A 21178-nucleotide genomic window follows, 5' to 3' on the forward strand; every position below is an offset into this window, starting at 1 on the left:
ATACTTCAAAACAATTGTCACATACTAGGCCATGAAAAGTTTCAATTGACTCTAAAATTACAAATTACACAGTTGACACAGTTTATATTCAAGGAGCTCAATATAGTAAGCTTAAAGTTAATAGCACTACAAATAAAATACCAACAATGTAGAATTTTAACCTACTAAGTAATTATTGAAAACACTTTCTAAAGAAATAACTCCTCTATGTAATAGCCAAATAACAAGTTGTTTATTCTAAATAAGTAATTCTCTTCTAAATAAATGATTCTAAAGAGTCATTTAAGTTACTATCCTAAATATATGACAGATGATTTAGAAAATAATCAAAATAAATATTATATTACCAGACCAAAGAATTTGACCAAAGATAGTAAAAACAGCATTGTTTTCATATTACTAAGGAAATAATGAAATAACAAAACCTTCAACTCATGATGTTAGAAAAGGTGCTGAAAAATTTCCCCTAAGTAATTTAGGGGAAAATATAAAATAGATAATGAGCCTAAGAACTGGTTCTTTCAAAGAAAGCACACATATCCACATAAAATAGACATCAGCTATTGAAAAAGATAAAGAAAAAAAATTTTAAAAATTACCCACAAGTAAAGTTATAAATGAAAAAGAAATTACACAGAAATGGATACAGAGGAAATGTTAAAATAATGAAAACTAGATTATTTTCATCAAAGTGTAAACTATGAATCACCACATAAAAGCCCAGAGATATGAACATGGGGAAAAGTTGGTCAATGGGCATTGAGTTACCATTAGGAACAAGAGGTTCTGGTAGCTGAAGTACAGTAGGTGACTATAGTGAGAAGAATGTGCTATGAAATTAAAAGAAAGAATGTTCTATGCTTTCACCTCAAAGAAATGATAAGCATTTGAGGTAACAGATCTGCTTACCCTGGTTTGAACATTACACAATGTAACATTACACAAATTAAAACATCACATAGTTACCCCACAAATATGTAAAATTTTCATGTTTCTGTCTATTATTTAAAAATATATTTTAATTTTAAAAATCCGCCCCTCCACCAAAAGTGTGAATATACAAAGAAGAAACAATGAAAGATAAAATTTTTAAATGGCTTAGATGATCTTTGGAAATAATTTTTTTCTAATATTCAACAGCTATATTTGTCATATACTACATACACACTGTCTTATAGAAAAAGATAAAAAGCAATTAAATTCATTTCATAAAGTTTATAGATTATTGAGAAGAAAATCTGTCAAAAACAGAACAAATGCCACTGAATTGTAGGTTTAAAAATTATTTAGGTGGCAAATTATGTGTGTATTTTACCACAATTGAAAACTGAAGGCTGAAAGCGATTTGACCTGAGACTGTGATATCACTATTATAGTAACAGCTAATTCATGTTGAACATTTGCTTTAGATGAATCATCTCAATGAGTCCTCCCATTAATTGAAGAATATTTGTGAACATGAAGATGCCATTGATCATCAAGTGTAAAATTTAAAGCCAAAAAGAGGACATGAAACTAGAAGAAAACACTTCACATTCTCAGATGGCTGTCTCCTCAGAGTGGGTCCTCAGGGACTTTTTCTTTTCTAGTTTTCTTTTTTAAGACTTTCATAATGGTGGCAAGGATGTGTGTGGCGGGGAAGGTACACTCATATATTACTGGTGGGACTGCAAATTGGTGCAACCACTCTGGAAAGCAGTATGTAGATTCCTCAGAAAACTTGGAATGGAACCACCATTTGATCCAGTTATCCCACTCCATGGTCTATACCCAGTTATTCCACTCCATGGTCTATACCCAAAGCACTTAAAGTCAGCATACTACAGTGATGCAGCCACATCAATGTTTAAAGCAGTCCAATTCACCATAGCTGAGCTATGATTCCAACCTAGATGGCATTCGACAGATGAATGGATAAAGAAAAGGTGGTATATATACACAATGGAATATTACTCAGACATAGAAAAGAATGATTTTATGATTATTGCCAGTAAATGGATGGATCTGGAGATTACCATGATAAGTGAAATAAGCCAATCACCAAAAAACAAAGGCTAAATGTTCTCTCTGATATGTGGATGCTCACACACAATGATGGGGTAGAGGGAAGAACAGAAGTTCAGTGGAGTAGACAAAGAGGAATGAAGGGAAGGGAGAAGGGATGGGAATAGGAATGACAGTAGGATAAATTGGATATAAATATCCTATGTTCATATACGAATACACCACCAGTGAAACCTCAAATCATTTACAACCACAAGAATGGGATCCTCGTTACAATAAGTTATACTCCATGTATGTATATTATGTCAAAATACACTCTACAGATCCCAAGACATAAGCAGAGAGAACTTCCTCTATGCGTAAACCTTCACTCCTTCATCAGAACAGCGGAATTATTAAAATGAGCAGTCATTACTGAAAAGGGCCCTCCAGGAAACAGAAAGTCACACTGCCTCATCAGCACCCAAAAGTGTGAGCAAGGGTAGAGCTCAACAATGACACAAGCTTTTAGGCTTTTTCTCAGGCACCTGTGTCTTACTACCCCCATCCCAACCCCCCATCCCCCCAACCCTACCAGGCAAAACCTTCAGAGGCAGGAACTGGTTCTTAATCATTTCCAGATGTTCACTGAATGCTTGTTCAACTAAACTACTCCTGTTTTCATGGTCTGTGCATGTGATTAAGTGCATGCTAGGTGCATGCTTTACCACAGAGCTACTCCCCCAGATCTGAGCTTCATTTTCTAAACAAACTGCCAGGCAAAGTTCTGAGAGAGTTCTGAGAAATTCTTCAGATTATTAATTGGGGAAATTATTCATGCCTGCCGACAAAAATAAAAATGTCACTGGAGAGACTTCTCGTCTCTCTCCCCTCCTTCCTCTGCACCCCCTCCCTGAAATGGTCCAGGCTCACTCCTCCTTCCTCACCAGTTCTGGAAAAACTGAAGGAAGAGACAGGAGACAACCCTTGCAGACTAGTTCCTCCTCCTGGGTGACAGGTGAGCTTACCCGAGCCAACTGGACCTTGGTGTTGCCCTTTGCCCCCAGGAGGACCATGGCCAAGGCAGAGGAGATGCTCAGGGGAGAAAAAAACACATTTTGTGAAGGTCTGTCTTGACACAGCATCTTCAAAACCTGGATGGCAAAGGTGCCATTTGCTTTTGAAAGAGAATCCATGATGCAGGGTCTGGGGGCAAAGAAGACAGAGAAACACAATGAAATGGGGCTGAGGACACTGTGTGTGCTCTCTGCTTGGCTTTCATTTTTCTTGTGAATTCAGAAACTTCGATTATTAGTGCCAGCAACAGACATGGAAGTAGATTATGCACGTGAGGAAGGGGCTGGTCTCTGTAGAGCAGCACACTGGCAAGGCAAGGGAGAGCAGAAAAGCATGCAGGGAACAGCAGGTGACAGGTCAAAGCAAGAGCAGGGAGGTGGTAGGTGTGAAGCCAGAGGAGGAGGAGTGAAAACACCAGTGGGCAGCTCTATGCAGTAAGGCCCTCCCTCACCAGGGGCTGGCCTTAAACCTTGGGAAACCTCCCTGACTCCTTCCCATTTCTCCAAGTTCCCCCCAAACCTATTGTCCAGGCCTGTCTTCAGACCCCTCCCAAATCTTTCTACCCCACTCCACTTCTCCAGCCCCTGTGACCCTGTGCCTAGTTCAGACCACCTGGCTCCTCTCCAGAGCCTCTGATCTCCCTGCCCCTGAGTTCTCCATTGGAATAGCCCCTGTTCACTAAAATGCAATTCAAGTGGGCTGGGGAGCCTCAGGACATGGGATTAGAATGTCAGGACCCCAGATGGACACACAGCATCCTGAGAGAGAAGTGCTCTCTTGATCCTATGAGCTCTCCGTTAAATCTCCAGTGGCCCTAGGGATAAGCTCAAAAATGCCTTTTCTAAATGGCTTCCCATCTGCCTGGCCCCATACCCTGCTCCAGCCTCCCACCTCTCACAGTCTCCACCTCTACCCTCCCTGATCCCCCTATCACCTCTGATCCTTGGCCAACATTGATAACCAACTTAAAAGTCTCCCTATCCCATCTCTGTCACCAGGCTCAAATCACTCACCTTTCCTCCCTAGGCTCACCACCAGGAGACCTCTGATGTCTGTTCTAGAGTTCCCTCCTCCCTGACTCTGACTCATCCCTCCTTATTGTAGTTCCTTGCCTCATCCATTGTTGGACCCCCAAGACTGGGTGCTCTCTGCAGGAAAGGTGCCTGGCATCCTGATTCTAAGCATCTGCAAACATGCTCAGGAAACAGCAAGAGCTCTCTCAATTAGGGGGAAAATCTCAGATAAATAAAGGGTGCTGGGATTTTGAACTGGAGACTGGGGATTTTAAAAGCACAGAGAAACAGATATTTTAGTATATGAAATGCAAAAAAAAAAAAAGTATTATATGAATCTGGAAAAGGAATTGCTGTTTCACTTATTTTTTGTAATTTCCTAAAAATGAAAGTTACACATCTCCAAATCAAGATGACAATAAATTGATTTCCCAATAATTTGAGGGAAAAAAAAAAGCACATAGAAGAGGTAAGGCAGAAGTCAGGCTGTGACTCCCTGAGGAGAGAGGAGAGGTGAGAAAATAGGGCCAGGAGGTGGGAGCTGTGTTGGAGCATGGACACCCACCATGGTGAGGTCCAGGTCCAGCAGGGGCAGGTAAGAGGCAAGCAGAGAAGCCAGGAGGCTGTGCAGTGTCTTTGTCTTATTGACATCATGCTACCTTTCTCTGAGACCAGCCCTAAGCAAGGTGACAGCTGTGATTGCCCAATAAGCTATTTCTGTAAACCCAGAAATGGTACTGCTTTCTGGGGTTCTCTTGTTTACTCTGCTCAATCCCCTGTCCTCGGATCCCACCTTCCAGGAGTGGCCTCAGGTTTCCAAAACTTGTCTCTCCTGGTCCCCTGTCCTCACTACCAGCCTCAGCACCGCAGCTGCCTCAGGTCTCAGTGCTGCTAGCCTGGTGCGGACGTCCAAAGGCACGACCAGGCGCCTGCAGCTGTGTGTCTCTCAGGTTCAGTTGGGGCCTCAGCAGGAGGAGAGACCATTTATCCTTCCGGTTTTCCTGCGGGAGTTTCTGTCTTCCAATCTGCAGCTCCAGAGAAGGCGCCCCGGATGACCTGGGTCACGGCCAGGCTAGGATCTGCTCTTGCCCAGGGATGGGTCACTAACGCCCCTTGCCCTTCTGTCACTCACCGGTACGCACTGGAACACCACGCCAGACGCCAGGGGTTGGGGCTGGAGTTGCGCACTTCACACTCTTTACAGGATTCTGAAACTGAAAGTGCTCTGAACCCGACAACAAAAGGCTGACTGCAAGGCTGACTGCAAGGGGCATTGGCTGGGAAAACACAACTGGGGCTGGGGCAGGGCAGAGAACCTAGAACTCTGGGCTTTCCTGCTTCAGAAAGCAAAGGCAGAATTACAGGCTGGGTTTTTAGGGGAGGAAAGTCTGGTAAGTGTATCGTGAGCCTCCTCCCTGACACGAAGGAGGGATTCCCCTGGATGGAGTGTGTCTGTTCCCCTTATAGATTGTTGGTGATGGGAATGGTAGGGAGGGTCCTCAGAAACTAAGAGTAGGACTACCGTTATCATTCAGTTATACCGCTCTTCTCCGTGTAGGAGAAAACAGTGAAATTTTTATAAACCAAATATTGAGTATAAATCTTTGATATCTGAAGAAGAATCACTTGACTTTTTGAAATATTTGGATGCAAAGAAAGAAAATTCCAAAATTACCTGTAAGCCTGATACAAAGACCACTGAAAAGCTATCATGTTGTCAACAGAAGTTTGGAAAGCTTGTAGAAACCAAATCTTTTCCTGAACAGAATTACAGTGCTGGTGAGCTAAATGTAGTGAGAGCAGAAAGATTTTTTGAAAAACAAAAAACAAAAAACACACAAGTACAGGAAAAGGTATCTTCTTGAATAAAAACAGGAAAAAAAGTTATACATACAGCTTTTACCCTATGAAAGGAAAATCTGGAGATGTTTGAAGTGGTAGATTTTTCAGCTATTAAACTTGGAGTGATTCCTTCGGATTTTAGTTATGTAGGCCTTAAAGACAAGAAAACGGTCACCTGTTGAGCAATGGTTGTAGAAAACTGACTTCAGGGAGGTTGAAAAATATTGGAAAAAAAATTGAAAAGAATGAATGTCCCTTAGACTTGTACAGCTCAAAGGGAATCACTTTGATATTGTTATCAGAAATTTACAAAATCACATAAATGATTCTGGAAATCTGAAAAAGAGAATTTTGAAGGCAATAGAAAATGTTATAATCAAAATTTTGTGACTTACTATGGACCACAGAGATTTGGAAAGGGAAGGAATGTTCATACAGACCAAATTGGAGTGGCTCTGCTGAAGAATAAAATAGTGAAGACCATAAAATTATTTCTTACACAAGAAGACATGAATAATCTTATAAATAAAGCAAAGAAATATTTTCTTCAAACTGAGGATGCTAAAGGCACACTTTGACTGATGCCTGAATTCAAAGAGAACATGGGTTAGAGTCATTATATCACTTTTGCATGACAGAGTATACAGGCCTGGTTCTCTTTCCCCCATTTCATGTGCATATTCTATGTTCATGCATTTAGCAGCAAAATTCAAGTCTGACTGACTTCAAACCTATGAATCAAGTGTAGTGGAGGATGATTTCATCAGTTTGGATGAAGATGTTGATGAGCATTTCCCAATTAGTAACGTTCATCTGGTAACTGAAGAAGAGGAATCAGCTAAATATATGCAGTATACCAGGTGGTTCTTCCAGTACTTGGATACAATATTCTATATCAAAAGAATCAATTTGAGCAGTGGTACCATGAAATACTTAGCAGAGATGGACTACAAACATGTAGGTTTAACGTACCTACTCTGAAAAGGAAGATACCAGAATGCTATAGACAGATTTTGAAACATGCCCATCACCTCTCATACCAATGGATGGGAGATTATGATGCTAAAATGGAAGCTTCTCACATCAATGAGTCAACTTGATGTCTTTTGATCTTCAGGCTTCATGTTATGCCACAATTTGAGGGAAACAATGAAACATAATGTTTAAAAACTGATATCCTTAATATAAACACATATAGGTCACTCTGAAGGAAAGGGAGCTAAAATTTTTGGAGTATGTATTGATGTCACCTTTAAATTTCACAACATCCCTAGAAGCTGGAATCTGATGCTTTAAAGTTCCAGGAGACATATAGCAAATAAGTGTCAGAGTCTGAATTAAGATGTATGTGAAAGNTATATATATATATATATATATATATATATATATATATATATATTAAAAGAAATTAAAAATAATTTCAAGGACTAGCATTAAATAACTACTGTAAGTAAAATGAGATATACCAAATTGATGACAAACATGTAGTTATTAAAAATGGTGATGAAGGATTTAGTAACATTAGATAATATTGCTCCATAAAAGCAGAACACAGGTATTACAAATACAGTAAGGTGCTGAATTCAAGTATTACAAATGAGAGGTGTTGGCATGGTGATTGAGAGCACAAATATTGGAAACAAACTCTCCTAATTTGAACCCTGCATCTGCTAATTATAGCATTGGGAAAGTTATTTAATTTTCTGTACTTCAGTTTCAATATTCACAATAGGTATGTTAATATAGACATTACTTACTACATAGGATTTTTGTGAGGATTTCCTGAAAGTTAACTAATATACTAATATGTAAAGTAGCTTTAAGAAGTGCCTGGCTCTTATTATTAAATAAATGTCTTCAGGTGCAATTTTCGAAGAGAAAAAATATTAGAAAATGTTCTATTAAGATTATGGAGTGTTTGATTTTTCTTAAATACTAAAAAGTTACTGTTGTTGGCATTCTATAATTTGTCAATAAATAAATCTCAAAACAAAAAATTGGATATTATATTATCATTTTTTTTAATTGCCTTCACACTTTCAGTGTTTATTGAGAATTAAGTAAAAGTTTTCAGGTAGTAAAATTTTTATATTAGAAAAAATGTTTTAACTTTATTTCATAGGTTATATCCTATAAATGTAATTACAAAATGAGTTACATAAATTACTAAAATCCTAGTTTTCTTGTAATGTTGAGTAGCTATTAGAAAAAATGAAAGGAATGAAATTTGCTCTTTATTTTCTTTGCCTCTAGATGGCACTGTAATCTTAGACATCTTATTTATTTATTTATTTAGTAAATACTTCAGCCGTGCATGAAGAAAGGATCGCTAAATTTATTTCAAGCCATTATAAAGTATATTCAGATATTAATCATGTGAGAAATAATTTATGTACCAATAATATTTGCCTTGATAATTTTTGTTCTGCAATTTAGGGACTTTATTATGGACCAACTAATTAACCAGTCACCCAGTTTTTTAAACTTTTTATGGGGTTCAGATCTTCGTAAGCACAACCACCTAAGGTTTAGTTTTAGTTTCCAAGGTTTATTGAAAAATGAATAATAGTTCTCCTGGATTAGTAAAAGGAAACAATTTTTAATTCTTTTTATCAAGATGAAAACACCTGGATGTTTTATCAGTTGTAATAAACTAAAGGTTACCTGTAACTTTTGAGCCAACTGTCATGTACTGAGTGTTATGCCAGTGTCTCTCATTTTATCCTTACACCCACCCCATGGGGAGGAAGCATCTGCCACCATCTTTCTGTGGATTAAAAACATATCTGAGTGGTTTACTGATCTATTTAAGGTCAAAGAAGATAGTATATAATTGAATTTGATTATGTTTCCTAGATCAGTACTAATTCATCTACCCAATATTTGCCTTCTGAAGACAATTTTTTTAGATAATAAGTTCATGTCTGCCAGCTTAATATTGCCTGCTATTAGTTAATAGGCATATTGGAGTGTGTCTTGAGAGAAACAAGATTCCTTTTGAGATTCTGTGACTAAAATAGATGTAAAAGAGATCCTTCAGGAAATTTCCAAATCATTTTGCAATATTTTGCAAAATATGTTGGGATTTGTATTGTAATGAAGTTCAAAATAATTATTGGTCCTAGGAAATTGTTTTAGATGAAAATCCTAGCCCAATGTTAAATGTCACTGGAAAAGCCCAGTGAGAAAGTTGCTGAATTCTCTTTTAGTCATCTCATCAATCTTTCTGTTTAAAGCTGATGATGCTAATTTGCATATATTAGTAATGTTTGCTGATTTACTCTGTTAGGAGAAACAGCTAGGATCTCATACTCAGGCATATCAGTAGATAGCAGTATCTAACTCGAGATCACTTTGTTTTATTGAATGTATTTTTCCACTTACTGTGTATTTATGGCAAATGATTTTGGTGTCCAGTCTATGTGATAATACTGTATTTCCTTTAAAACTAAATTTAATTTTAAAAAGGAAAAATTAATTGAAATGTATTCAGTAAATAAAAGTGAAAATATAGCAGTAATTATGACAATAATATGAGAACCATTAAAGGTTTTTTTTGTTTCTTTTTTAAATTTGTTTTTTATTAGTTCTAATCAGTTATACATGACAGCAGAAAGCTTTTCAATTCATTGTACACAAATGGAGCACAACTTTTCATTTCTCTCTACACAATGTAGAGTAGATTCTCATTGTGTAGACTCTACATAATGTAGAGTCACACCACATGTTCAGTCATACATTACCTAGTGTAATAATGTTTCTCTCATTCCACTATCTTTCCTACCCCCCATGCCTCCTCCCCTTCCTCCCTTTCCTTGGCCCAGTCAGAGGTAGTAGTGATCATATATGCACATCCAAATTCCTTCATTCTCCCCCCACCCCACCCTCCATTATGGATCAGCATCCACTTATCAGAGAGAACATTTGGCCTTTGTTTTATAGGGACTGGCTTACTTCCCTTAGCATGATATTCTCCAACTTCATTCATTTACCTGCAAAAGCCATAATTTTATTGTCTTTTAATGCTGAGTAATATTCCATTTTGTATATATACCACATTTTCTTTATCCATTCATCTATTGAAGGACATCTAAATTGCTTCCACAGTTTAGCTATTGTGAATTGAGCTGCTATAAACATTGACATGGCTGTGTCACTGGAGTATGCTGTTTTTAAGTCCTTTGGGTATAAACTGAGGAGTGGGATAGCTGGGTCAAATAGTGGTTCCATTACAAGTTTTCTGAGGAATCTCCATATTGCTTTCCAGATTGGCTGCACCAATTTGCAGTCCCACCAGCAATGTATGAGTGTGTCTTTTCACTCACATCCTCACCAACACTTATTGTTGTTTGTATTCTTGATAACTGCCATTCTGACTGGAGTAAGATGAAATCTTGGAGTAGTTTTGACTTGCATTTCTCAATTACTAGAGATATTGATTTTTTTTCATTTATTTGTTGATCGATTGTGTAACTTCTTATGAGAGGTGTCTGTTCAGATACTTGGCCATTTATTAATTGGGCTATTTGGTTTTTTTTTTGTGTGTGTGTTTAGCTTTTTGAGTTCTTTATATACCTTAGAGATTAGTGCTCTATCTGATGTGTAAATGGTAAAAATTTGCTCCCAAGATGTAGGCTTTCTATTCACCTAATTGTTTCTTTTGCTGAGAAGAAGCTTTTTAGTTTGAATCCATCCCATTTGTTGATTCTTGATTTTATTTCTTGTGCTTTAGGATTCTTGTTAAGGAAGTCAGGGACTAATCTGACAAGATAAAGATTTGGGCCTACGTTTTCCTCTATTAGGCACAGGGTCTCTGGTCTACTTCCTAGGTTCTTGATCCATTTTGAGTTGAGTTTTGTGCATAGTGAGAGATAGTGGTTTAGTTTCATTTTGATGTATATGGATTTCCAGTCTCCCAGCACCATTTGTTGAGGAGGCTATCTTTTCTGCAATGTATGTTTTTGGTGCCTTTGTCTAGTATCAGATAAATGTATTTATGTGGGTTTGTCTTGTCTTCTATTCTATACCATTGGTCTACATGTCTATTTTGGTGCCAATACAATGCTGTTTTCTCTCTAGTATAGTTTAAAGTCGGGTATTGTGATGCCTCCTGCTTCACTCTTCTTGCTAAGGATTGCTTTGGCTATCCTGCATTTCTTTCTTTTTTCCAAATGAATTCATGCTTGCTTTTCATATTTTTATAAGGAATAACACTGGGATTTTAATTGGAATCACATTGAATCTGTATAGGGCTTTGAGTAGTGGCCATTTTGACAATATTAATTCTACTTATCCAAGAGCATGGGAGATCTTTCCATATTCTAAGGTCTTCTTCTATTTCTTCTTTAGTGGAGAATGATTAAAGTTTAAGAAATACTGGTGTAGTTGCGAATCCTTGAACTCAGAAACAGATGCCACCAGTGCTTTGGTAAGTGACTTTAGTAACCCACTGAATTTTTCTTTGTTAAGTTTCCATTTTGTCAGTAACAGGTAATGTTATGTAAAGCAAATTATGAAAAATATACAAATTCAAGATACTATGAACAGAGATAGTAGTGATCATATATGCATATATGCATATATACTATGAATAGAGGTAGTAGTGATCATCTTAACATGTTACTAATAAAGAATTTATTTTAAAAAATCTTGTGAAAAACTAAGAATCGTGTCTGGCACTTAGTAAATTCTCAGTAAATTTCAGCAAGTGTTCTTATAGTTAATAATACCTTTCTGTGCTCTCTTATAAAATTCATAGAATAAAGTATTTAATGACTTTCCATTGGCAGAAACATAAGAGAAAACAAGGAGCACACTAGACATGTGGCCAAACCAGCTTTTATATCAGACCCACTCTCAAGATAATCCATGGACCCAGAATTGTCTTGGTTTGAATGGAGTAATGATTTTGTTCATTAGGTTGGAACCTAATGAACCTAGTAAAAGTCTCACCAGGGCCCATTTCTTAATATCTTAAAATGAAATTACATTCAACATTAATTTCGAGGGCACAGATAAACCCCACTCAAGCCCTAGAGGAATATTCATTTTTCTATTCACATAAGAGACAATAAAAAAAAAAAGGTAGTGTTTCCCTTTGGACTGAGCAATTATTTCCCCCATTTTCTCCTGGGATATTTACCACTTATGCCCTCTTAAGGCAGTATATTAGGTAGGATGCTCTTACATCATTGACAAGGTACCACTTGATATCCAGAGGGGAAGGCAATATGGGTCTACTTTAAGCAGCTTGAAATGTATGAAATAGGTACCCCCTAGGGATAAAGGAGATAGAAGAAATATTTTAAGAAATTATCACTAAAAATGTCCAGATTTGGTTAAAAACTATAATGCTATTGGTCCCAAATCTCAACAACCCCCCAACACAAGAGACACAAAGAGATATACTCCAAGGCACATCATAATTCAATTGTTCAAAACCAAAGGTCCAAAGTGATTCAGTAATGCAAGACTGGTTCAATGTTAGAAAATCAAGCAATATAATTCATAGTATTAACAATCTGAAAGAAAATATGATCATCTTGAAGATACAGAAACAGCACTTGACAAAATTGTATATCATTCCTGCTCTTAAAAACCTTCATCATCAGTTTGGGGTCGTAGCTCCAGTGAAGAGTTCTTGCCTTGAACATGTGAGACATGGGGTTTGATCCTCAGCAGCACATTACAGATAAATAAAGAAAATAGAGTTATTTTAAAAAGCCCTCATCAAACTAGAAATAGAAGGAAACTTCATCAACCTGGTAAAGAGCATCTATGAAAACAAAATAGCTAACATCATAAATAATGATGAAAGTTGTGGTGTGCTATAGGTGTCACTCTGTGAAATAAAGAGAGAAAAAAAGGAGGGGGGGATAAAGTCATTTAAATTGGAAATAAAGAAGAAAATGCTCTTTATTAGCTGGAGATAAAATTGTCTGCCACAAAGCCTTGTAGATTCAAACAGCAACTCTTTATTCCTCGAACTCTCACTGGCACTCTACATGAACGTTCTGGGAAAAATACACTCCCTCCACCGGGCTCTGCGGCTCTGCGTACCAATACTCTCAGAACCCCGAGAGAACTCAACGGGAACTCCCAAGGAGCAGGCGCCTGAGGCAGCAGGATATGCCCTAATCCTGGAGCCGCCCTATTCCAGCAGGATCCACCCTAAACCTGGAGCCACCCTAATCCCTGAGCAGGGTCACCTTTCAACCCAAAATGCCTTGAGTCATTCCTACTTGGCTATGGCTCTCAGCAATTGTCTGTATAGGAAATCCAGTGTAATCTATTTTGGAATGCTACTGCTAAGTGACGTTAGCAAGTCAACAATGTTGAAATACAACAACAACAAAAAATCATATCCCCAGCAACTAACAATCAGAAATTGCAATAAAAAATAACACCAATTATAACAGCAGCAAAAAAGCAAGATATCCTTGGAAAGAAACCTGAGAAATGATGTGGAATATGCATCTATACATTGAAAACTACAAAATGACTATGAAAACATTAAAGAACATGCTACAAAATGGAGAAAAATGTCTGGTTCATGGGTTTGAAGTTTAAATATTGTTAAGCAACTGCTCTGTCCACTTTCATGTTTAGATTCAACACAACAGCAAAAACAACACCATCAGGCATTTTTACCTATGGACAAGCTGAATCTCAAATTAACAGGGAAATTGAAAGGACCAAAAACAGCTGAAACAACTTTGACAATAATAGCTTCAGAGGGATCCAAATGTGGCAGCACCACCTGTAATTCCATCTACTTTTGAGTACAATTCATGAACAAAAAGGCCTAATAATTTGGAATTCAGTAAAATTATAAAAGAAGGAGACTGAGACCCAATATGTGCCTCACTTTGGAGCACCCACACTCCTCCCTCTGGGTGCATATCCTGCTCTATGTTTGCTTTCTTTGAATAAATTGCCTTGCTTTCCTAAGTAATTCTCAACTTGTTTGTCTTCTGATGCATCCTGAAATTTCCTTCTGTGGTATAAGTCCAGAGCCTGCCTGAGCTGAGTTGAAGTCTCCTCCCTTCTGGGGTCATCCTCAGGGCTCATCCTGTGAAAATTGCATGATTTCTGTAAGTGGGTGGAATGATGCAAGGAGGGGAGGGAAAAAGGGCTTAAAAAGATGAATGTTTTGAGTGTAGTGAATATGTTCATTATCTTGATGGAGGTGGTGATTTTACTGGAGCATACAAAGTCAAAATTCATTGAGTTTTACATTTAAGTATTATACCTTAATAAAAATGTAACAATATGTTTTAAATATTAGAGAAGGGGATGAAATAAATAAACCTTTCAGTTAAAAGCTTTGCCATTCTCTGGATCTTCTAATGAAAAGTATTACATGGGAAATCTGGCCTATGAGTTTTTGTTGACACTTGTATCAATAGGACACTTGTGTCCTAGGAGAATAGACAGCATTAATCCTCTGGTTTTGAGAACCTGAACACTGATCTTAAGTGAGCCCCTTAAGGTTCACACACACCATGAGGATCAGCCAGGCAAACTTGCTCTGACCTCCTGCAACACAGTGACATTAGCAGTGAGGAGGTGGGGGAGAGAGGAGTGGCTCTTGATTCTGACCTTTCATCTCTTTTGAGACCCAAGTGTTTATATACTTCCTGGACTCTCCATAGCTTTGGCAAAGGACAGCATCTCCAGCTCCGCATGGTGGAACTGAAGATAGGACTCCTTAAATGTCTTTGGAAACAAAAAGTACAGATGGCCAGGTTGCTCAATAAAATGACAGTGAGCTTCAAAACATTCTGAATGCTAGCTGTATGCTTTTCTCAACATTAAAAACATGATCAGATCTTAAACTACTAGATGTTGAAACATCTAAGTTTCTAAGGAGATATGTCCTGAATAACTGGAGATTAAAAAGGAAATTAAATTTTAGACATAGCCAAATTCGAAATAATCAAGGTATGAATAAAGAATTGAGGTCTTTATAAAAAAGTTTACTGTAAGATTTTCAAGATCTCTAGGATTTTGTTCATTTTTTGTTTGTTTTTGCAGTATTGGGGATCGAGCCCAGGGCCTTGAGCATGCTAGGCAAATGTTGTACCACTAAGCAATCTCCCAAGGCAGTTTTTTATTTTGTTTTTGAGACAAGGTCATTTTGTTTTTGAGACAAAGGTGTCACTAGGTTGCCCAGGCTGGCCTCTAACTCTCCATCCTCCTGTCTCAGCCTCCCAACTATGCCATCCTGCCTGGGCTTCAGGGTCTTCAGCAATAAATCAACAGGTATTTTAACTATGACTTATTGCTCTACTGATTCAATGTACTGAGAGGAAATCACAAGTCTTCTCTCAAAGAACTTATTGGATGTTGTAAGCAAGTATTTTGAGCCAGGTTTGTTCATTTGGGGAGAAGCATCTGGAAGCCCTTGTGGAGTCTTCCACTGTGTTTAAAGACATTGCCTGTGAAGGAAAGCAGCAAAACTCTCTGAATTTTTATCTTGGTCTCAAAAAGAATTTGCAAGCAAATTTTTTTTTCTCAAATACTCCATTAAATTATCCTTTGGTAGGAAGTGTAGTAGCACCCCCTTCTCCACAGAAAATCTTAACTAAGCATCTCCAGATATCTTCACCATAATTGATCTTAGGCCTATCAGCAAAAGGATCTCTGCAAAAGAGTTCAATGTAGTTAAGCTTCGTATTTCCTGTTGCTCTACCTTACAATAGTTAAATTTGACCACACCTGAAAGAGATCAGCACTTTAGGTGCTGAACACCCCTTTACTAGTTTTTCACAAACATTTATACCTAGTATAGTAACTATGTAAATATATATATTATATGTTTATAAAAGTTTTCAAGGAGGAAGTGTGTTTGTAAATGCAAAGTATGATAAAAAGACAGATACCTTAATAAGGCCTCTGGCCTTGGGCCAGAGCTTCATGGAGACATCTATATTTCAAAGGTAAGAGAAGATGTTACTAATTAGGCTCCATGGTAACAGCTGGCAGGGGGAAGGAAGAAAGAGGAGAAGAAGCTCTCCCCTTCTCAGGGGCTGTCATTGAAGGGTTAACTTGCCCAGAACAGTGAAAGCATGGCTTTTGTGTGAACTGCTCAGATTGTGAACTTCTGAGCCTATCCCCCTACACACTTGGTATAAAGTTCTGAAACTGTCTGAACTTGGGGTTCAGGGGGAGTAATTGTTTACAGGGAGAGCTATTTCCTCTGAACCTGGTTGCAACCATAAATAAACAATAAATATGCCTTTGGTGTCTTGCCTCCTCTGTTCCTACAACAGAAGTAGTTTCTAATTGAGACATAGTTTATAGATGAGCAATAGAAAAAAATAAAATGGGCAATAGAATTTTAGAAAAGAGACTATTCTTAAGTCCTGCATCCCAGAGACACCATAAATGTGTCAGAAATAGAGAAAAACTTGACTCTAAAATTTATCTTTCAAAAAATATGCAGTTAAAACCACTAAAAATTCAAGAATGGACAGGAATGCAATCATAATGATAATCTTTGAGAGTATAAAATGAGCAGCATGATTAATAAGAATAAATCAGTTCTTAAACAATATGCCACAGAGATAATATATGTATATTAAATGACATTTTATGTTTCAAAAAATAAGAGGAGTTTGAATTAACTTTGAAATACACAAATAACACAGTTTATATTTAACAACCTCAGTGTAGAAAAATAAAAATCAACAACACTTGGGTTATTTGTTTTTTTTGGTGTTTAGCTTTTTGAGTTCTTTATATACCCTAAAGATTAGTGCTCTATATGATGTGTGAGGGGTAAAGATTTGCTCCCAAGATGTAGGCTGTCTATTCACCTTGCAGACTGTTTCTTTTGCTGAGAAGAAACGTTTTAGTTTGAGTGCATTCATTAATTGATTCTTGATTTTATTTCTTGTGCTTTAGGAGTCTTATTAAGGAAATTGGGGCCTAATCCCACATGATGGAGATTAGGGCCTACTTTTTCTTCTATTAGATGCAGGGTCTCTGGTTGTCCTTGATCCATTTTGAGTTGAGTTTTGAGCATGGTGAGAGATAGGGGTTTAATTTCATTTTGTTGCATACAGATTTCAGAGCACCATTTGTTGAAGAGGCTATCTTTTCTCCAATGCATGTTCTTGGCACCTTTGTCTAATATAAGATAATTGTAATTTTTGTGGGTTAGTCTCTGTGTCCTCTATTCTGTACCATTGGTCTACCAAACAAATAACCCAATCAATAAATGGGTCAAGGACCTGAACAGGCACTTCTCAGAAGATTGTGCTTTCATTTATCTTGCAAACTGAGAAACTTTATTAGTGCCTGCAAAAACCATGGGAGTAGATTCTGCATATAGGGGAAGGGTTGGTCCATGTAGAAGAGCACACTGGCAAGGCAAGGAAGAACAGAAAAGCATGCAGGTAGGAATGGAAGGTGACAGGTCAAAGCAAGAGCAGGGAGGTGGTAGGTGAAGCCAGAGGAGGGGGAGTGAAAACACCAGTGGGCAGATTTATGTAGTGAGACCCTCCCTCACCAGTGGCTGGCCTTGGACACTAGGCAACCTCCCTGACTCCTTCCTATTTCTCCCAAGTCTCCCAGACATATTGTCCAGGCCTGCCTTCAGTCCCATCCCAAATCATTCTACCCCTTTACACATCTCCAGCCCCTGAGACCCTGTGCCTAGTCCAAACTACTTGGCTCCTCTCCAGAGAATCTGACCTCCCTGCCCCTGGGCTCTCCATTGCAATCATTCCTTGCTCACTAAAATGCAAATCAAGTGGGCTGGGGAGCCTCAGAACTTGGGCTTCCCCCATCAGAACCCCAGATGGACAGACACACAGCATCCTGAGAGATGCTCTCTTGATCCTATGGCCCCTCCCTTAAATCTCCAGTGGTCCTGGGGATAAGCTCAAAAATGCCTTTTCTAAATGGCTTCCCATCTGCCTGGCCCCACTCCCTGCTCCAGCCTCCCATCTCTCACAGCCTCCATCTCTACCCTCCCTGATCCTCCAAATCACTTCTGAGCCTTGGTAAACAGTAATCATCAACTTAAAAGACTCCCTACTCCATCCCTGTCACCAGGTTCAAATCACTATTCTTTCCTAGGCTCAGCACCAGGAAGCCTCTGATGTCCTAGTCTAGAGCTCCCCCTTCCCCCACCCTGACTCATCACTCCTTATTGTAATTCCTTGCCTCATTGATTGTTGGACCCACAACAGGAAAGGAGCTTGGTATCCTGATTCTAAACACCTGCAAGTATGCTCAGAAAACAGCAAGAGCTCCATCAATTAGGGGGAAAATCTCAGATGAATAAAGGGTGTTAGGAATTTGAACTAGAGATTGGGGATTTTAAAAGTGGTAAGAAGAGGTAAGGCACAAGTTATGCTGTGACTCCCTGAGGAGAGAGAGGAGGTGAGAAAATAGGGCCAGTAGGTGGGAGTGGTGTTGGAGCATGAACACCCACCAGGGTGAGGGCCAGGGCCAGCCAGAGGCAGGCAAGAGGCAAGCAGAGAAGCCAGGAGTCTGTGCAGTGTCTTTGTCTTGTTGTAATCATGCTGCCCTTCTCTGAGGCCAGCCCTATGCAAGGTCCAGCTTCACCACTGACAGCTGTGATTGCCCAAGAAGCTATTTCTGTAAACACAGTGTGGCACCACCTTCTGGGTGTTATGTGCAGGGCAGGCTGAACTAAGTTGTCTGCAGGCAGGCTGAAGGAATGTTAGCTGCAGGATAACCTGGGCACTGAAACCCCCCTCTGTCTGGTCTTTTATCACCTGTTTGCATCAAGGCTGAACACTCAACCCACTCAAGGCTGAACACTTGAGCCCCACCCCTCTGATGCAACAGAAACCCACATCTGACTCCTGCCCCATCTGCCTGAAGGCAGAAGATTACACCCTTGGCAACTACTGTATGATCCAGTCACTCTATGCCAACAAGGCAGCTTGCAGACCCAAAGACCCCATTAGATTTTGGCTATAATAACTCACTCCTGCTGGGTCCTCTCTCTTGCTGTCTCTCACTTTCACTCTCTCTCCCTCTCCCTCTCACCCTCTCTCTTGCTCTCTCTTTCTTCTCTTGCTATCACGCTCCCTCTCTCCTCTCCACTCTCTCTCTTTCTCTCTGCTCTCCTCCCTTTCCCCACACTCTTTCTCTTTCTCTTTTCTCCTCTTTTTCTCTGCTGCAATAAAGATCTCTTGGTCACTCTGAGTGTTGTGGTCACTTTCCTTTCATCTGGTGCCGAAACCCGGGAAGAGAGTGAAAACCCACTTTTGGGTCCCTCTTCCTTGGGAAGTGCCACTCACCAGATGACCTGAACCCATTTTATGGACCTCCAGAACCACTGGCCTCTGATTGGTGAGGTTTCCCTTCCTGGTGTCCTAAACCCAATGGTGGTGTCTGGAGGATTTGACTGTTGATCGTCCGGCAAACCTCTTTGCCCACCTGCGGGGAGGAAAGCACCCCACCACAGCCTTCAAGGCCACGGTGGTCCTTAAGGACTCCCTCCTCCCACAGATTCGACTCTTGGGTTTAAAATTATGTCCCTTCCCCTTCCCCAGCATAGGCTTTATACATTATCTTCAAGGGACTGTGTAACCTCCAGGGACACATAATAGAGAACTAAAAATCACACCCCATCTAGACCTTCACAGTCACGGTGTCCCTCATAAAGTCCTCTCACCTTTAAGACTTGGCCACAGAGATATGCTTACCCTCTCCTTCCCCACTCCTCTTTCCTCTCCGGCCTCTCCAGGAGGGGTCCCGAAAAGCCTTGGCCAAGGTCTCCCATGGCTCTGCCCTCATCCAGAATGGGAGCCTTGACTGTCAGGATTTGGTGACAATCAATCTCTGCAGCTTGTACCTGCCACTAGGCACTCCTGATTTTTGGCTCTAGCAGGGACACCCCTTTTGCCAATAAATCAGTTCCTTCCCCGTCTCTTATACTACATTTGCGTTTCCTTCCTTCTCCCTTATACTATCTTTGTGTCTCCTTCCATCTCCCCTATATTACCTTTTTGTCTCCTTCCCTCCCCACTGTACTATGTTTGCAACATGAGTATTGTGTCCTTTCTGCCAGTCGGCTCTCTGATACAATGCCTTTTAGTCTATATGATTAAGTGAATGGGAGGGTTTACAACTGTGGTTAAACAACAACTGTTATTTTTCAATATTGTAAAACCCTCTCCTTGACACCAGACATCAAACCCCCCAAACTGATCAAATATAGCACCATGCTTGGCCCACTTATCCCCTAGACAACCAAAGCAAGTGGCCCCCTTTTGCCTTTTGGGTTTCTGGATCCATCCATTCTAAGGGATTTACAATTACTGTGAGCATTCGAAAAAATGGGTAGAGATAACTTATATCCAAGTTTTGTTCTTACGCTGATCCAATCCTGCTCTCTATACCTCTTGCAGACCTCTGAAAATTCTTCTAGCTTGCAAACCAAGTCCCCCAACCACCAATCCCCAACCTTCTCCTCCTCTGGACTCATCCACTACTTTTGACCTTGCTGATGAACCTCCACCCAATCACCCGGCTGGAATAGGTCCTCACCCTCAATCTTCTGCCCCAGCCTCTGCACTATCATTTCTGCCTCAACAACCTGCTTTCTCCCCTCCAATTACTAGATCAAAAACCCAAACCACAGTCCTTCCTCAGACGGTTGCCCCCTTGCGTGAGGTAGCAGGTACTAATGGTATCCCTCCACCCACTCACTCCTCTCTTTTCCTATCATTGCCCACACCTGGACCCACCAGGCCCTCTTACCAGCTAACCCAAAGCTCAAATGAGCTGAGGAGAGCCCTCAGACCCCTATCCAAGATCTGGTGAAATTTGAAGTTGCTTTGTCATCACTGAAAACAAGATTACTAAAAATTTAAAGTCCTTTACAGGCTTTTTGGGATATTCACTCCCATCCTCTCCTCTGCTCTACCTGTTCTACTGCTCAAGTTCTCTTTGCTAGGGAAAATCCCAAACCCCTTTCCCAGTACTCTTTTACATCTCCTTTCTCATTCTCAGGTCCACTCAAGCTGCTCTCATCCCCACCTTCCCGTCTTCCCCCTCCCTACCCAGGCCCACAGAAAAGTCTTAACTGAACTTCTCCAGCAATATTCACCATGGCTGATTTTAGGACTGTCAGCAAAAAAGTCTCTAAAAAAAGTTTAATGTAGATAAACTTCCTGTTTTCATGTTGTCCTGTTTTACTTGGCCACTGGCTAGAAAAAATATCAGCTCTCCATATGCTAGATAAACCCTTACTAGTTTTTCACAAAAATATGTAA

At 39.5% G+C, this 21178-nt stretch overlaps 1 protein-coding gene and 1 pseudogene across 8 annotated transcripts in view; one reads left to right on the forward strand and one right to left on the reverse strand.

Moving 5' to 3' along the window:
• The window catches only part of LOC107159539 (serpin B9-like), a 114127-nt gene that overhangs the window by 25934 nt on the left and 67015 nt on the right, over positions 1 to 21178 (reverse strand). For 4 of the 8 annotated variants that reach the window (XM_048800492.1, XM_048800490.1, XM_048800489.1 and 1 more), the window contains exons 1-2: positions 5206 to 5357; positions 3012 to 3189 (exon numbers count right to left, since the gene is read on the reverse strand). The exons of 1 other annotated variant lie outside the window; for it this stretch is intronic. In XM_048800492.1, coding sequence (XP_048656449.1) covers positions 3012 to 3179 — 168 coding nt within the window. In that variant the 5' untranslated portion in view covers positions 3180 to 3189; positions 5206 to 5357. Of the gene's footprint in view, positions 1 to 3011; positions 3190 to 4866; positions 5186 to 5205; positions 5358 to 21178 lie in introns of those variants that run through there. 3 more of the 8 variants (XM_015506121.2, XM_015506122.2, XM_048800493.1) reach the window with 3 other exon arrangements.
• On the forward strand, positions 5497 to 7082 carry LOC107159532 (annotated as a pseudogene).

The sequence above is a fragment of the Marmota marmota genome, unplaced genomic scaffold, assembly GCF_001458135.2.
Source record: "Marmota marmota marmota unplaced genomic scaffold, marMar, whole genome shotgun sequence".
Taxonomy (NCBI): Eukaryota; Metazoa; Chordata; class Mammalia; order Rodentia; family Sciuridae; genus Marmota; species Marmota marmota.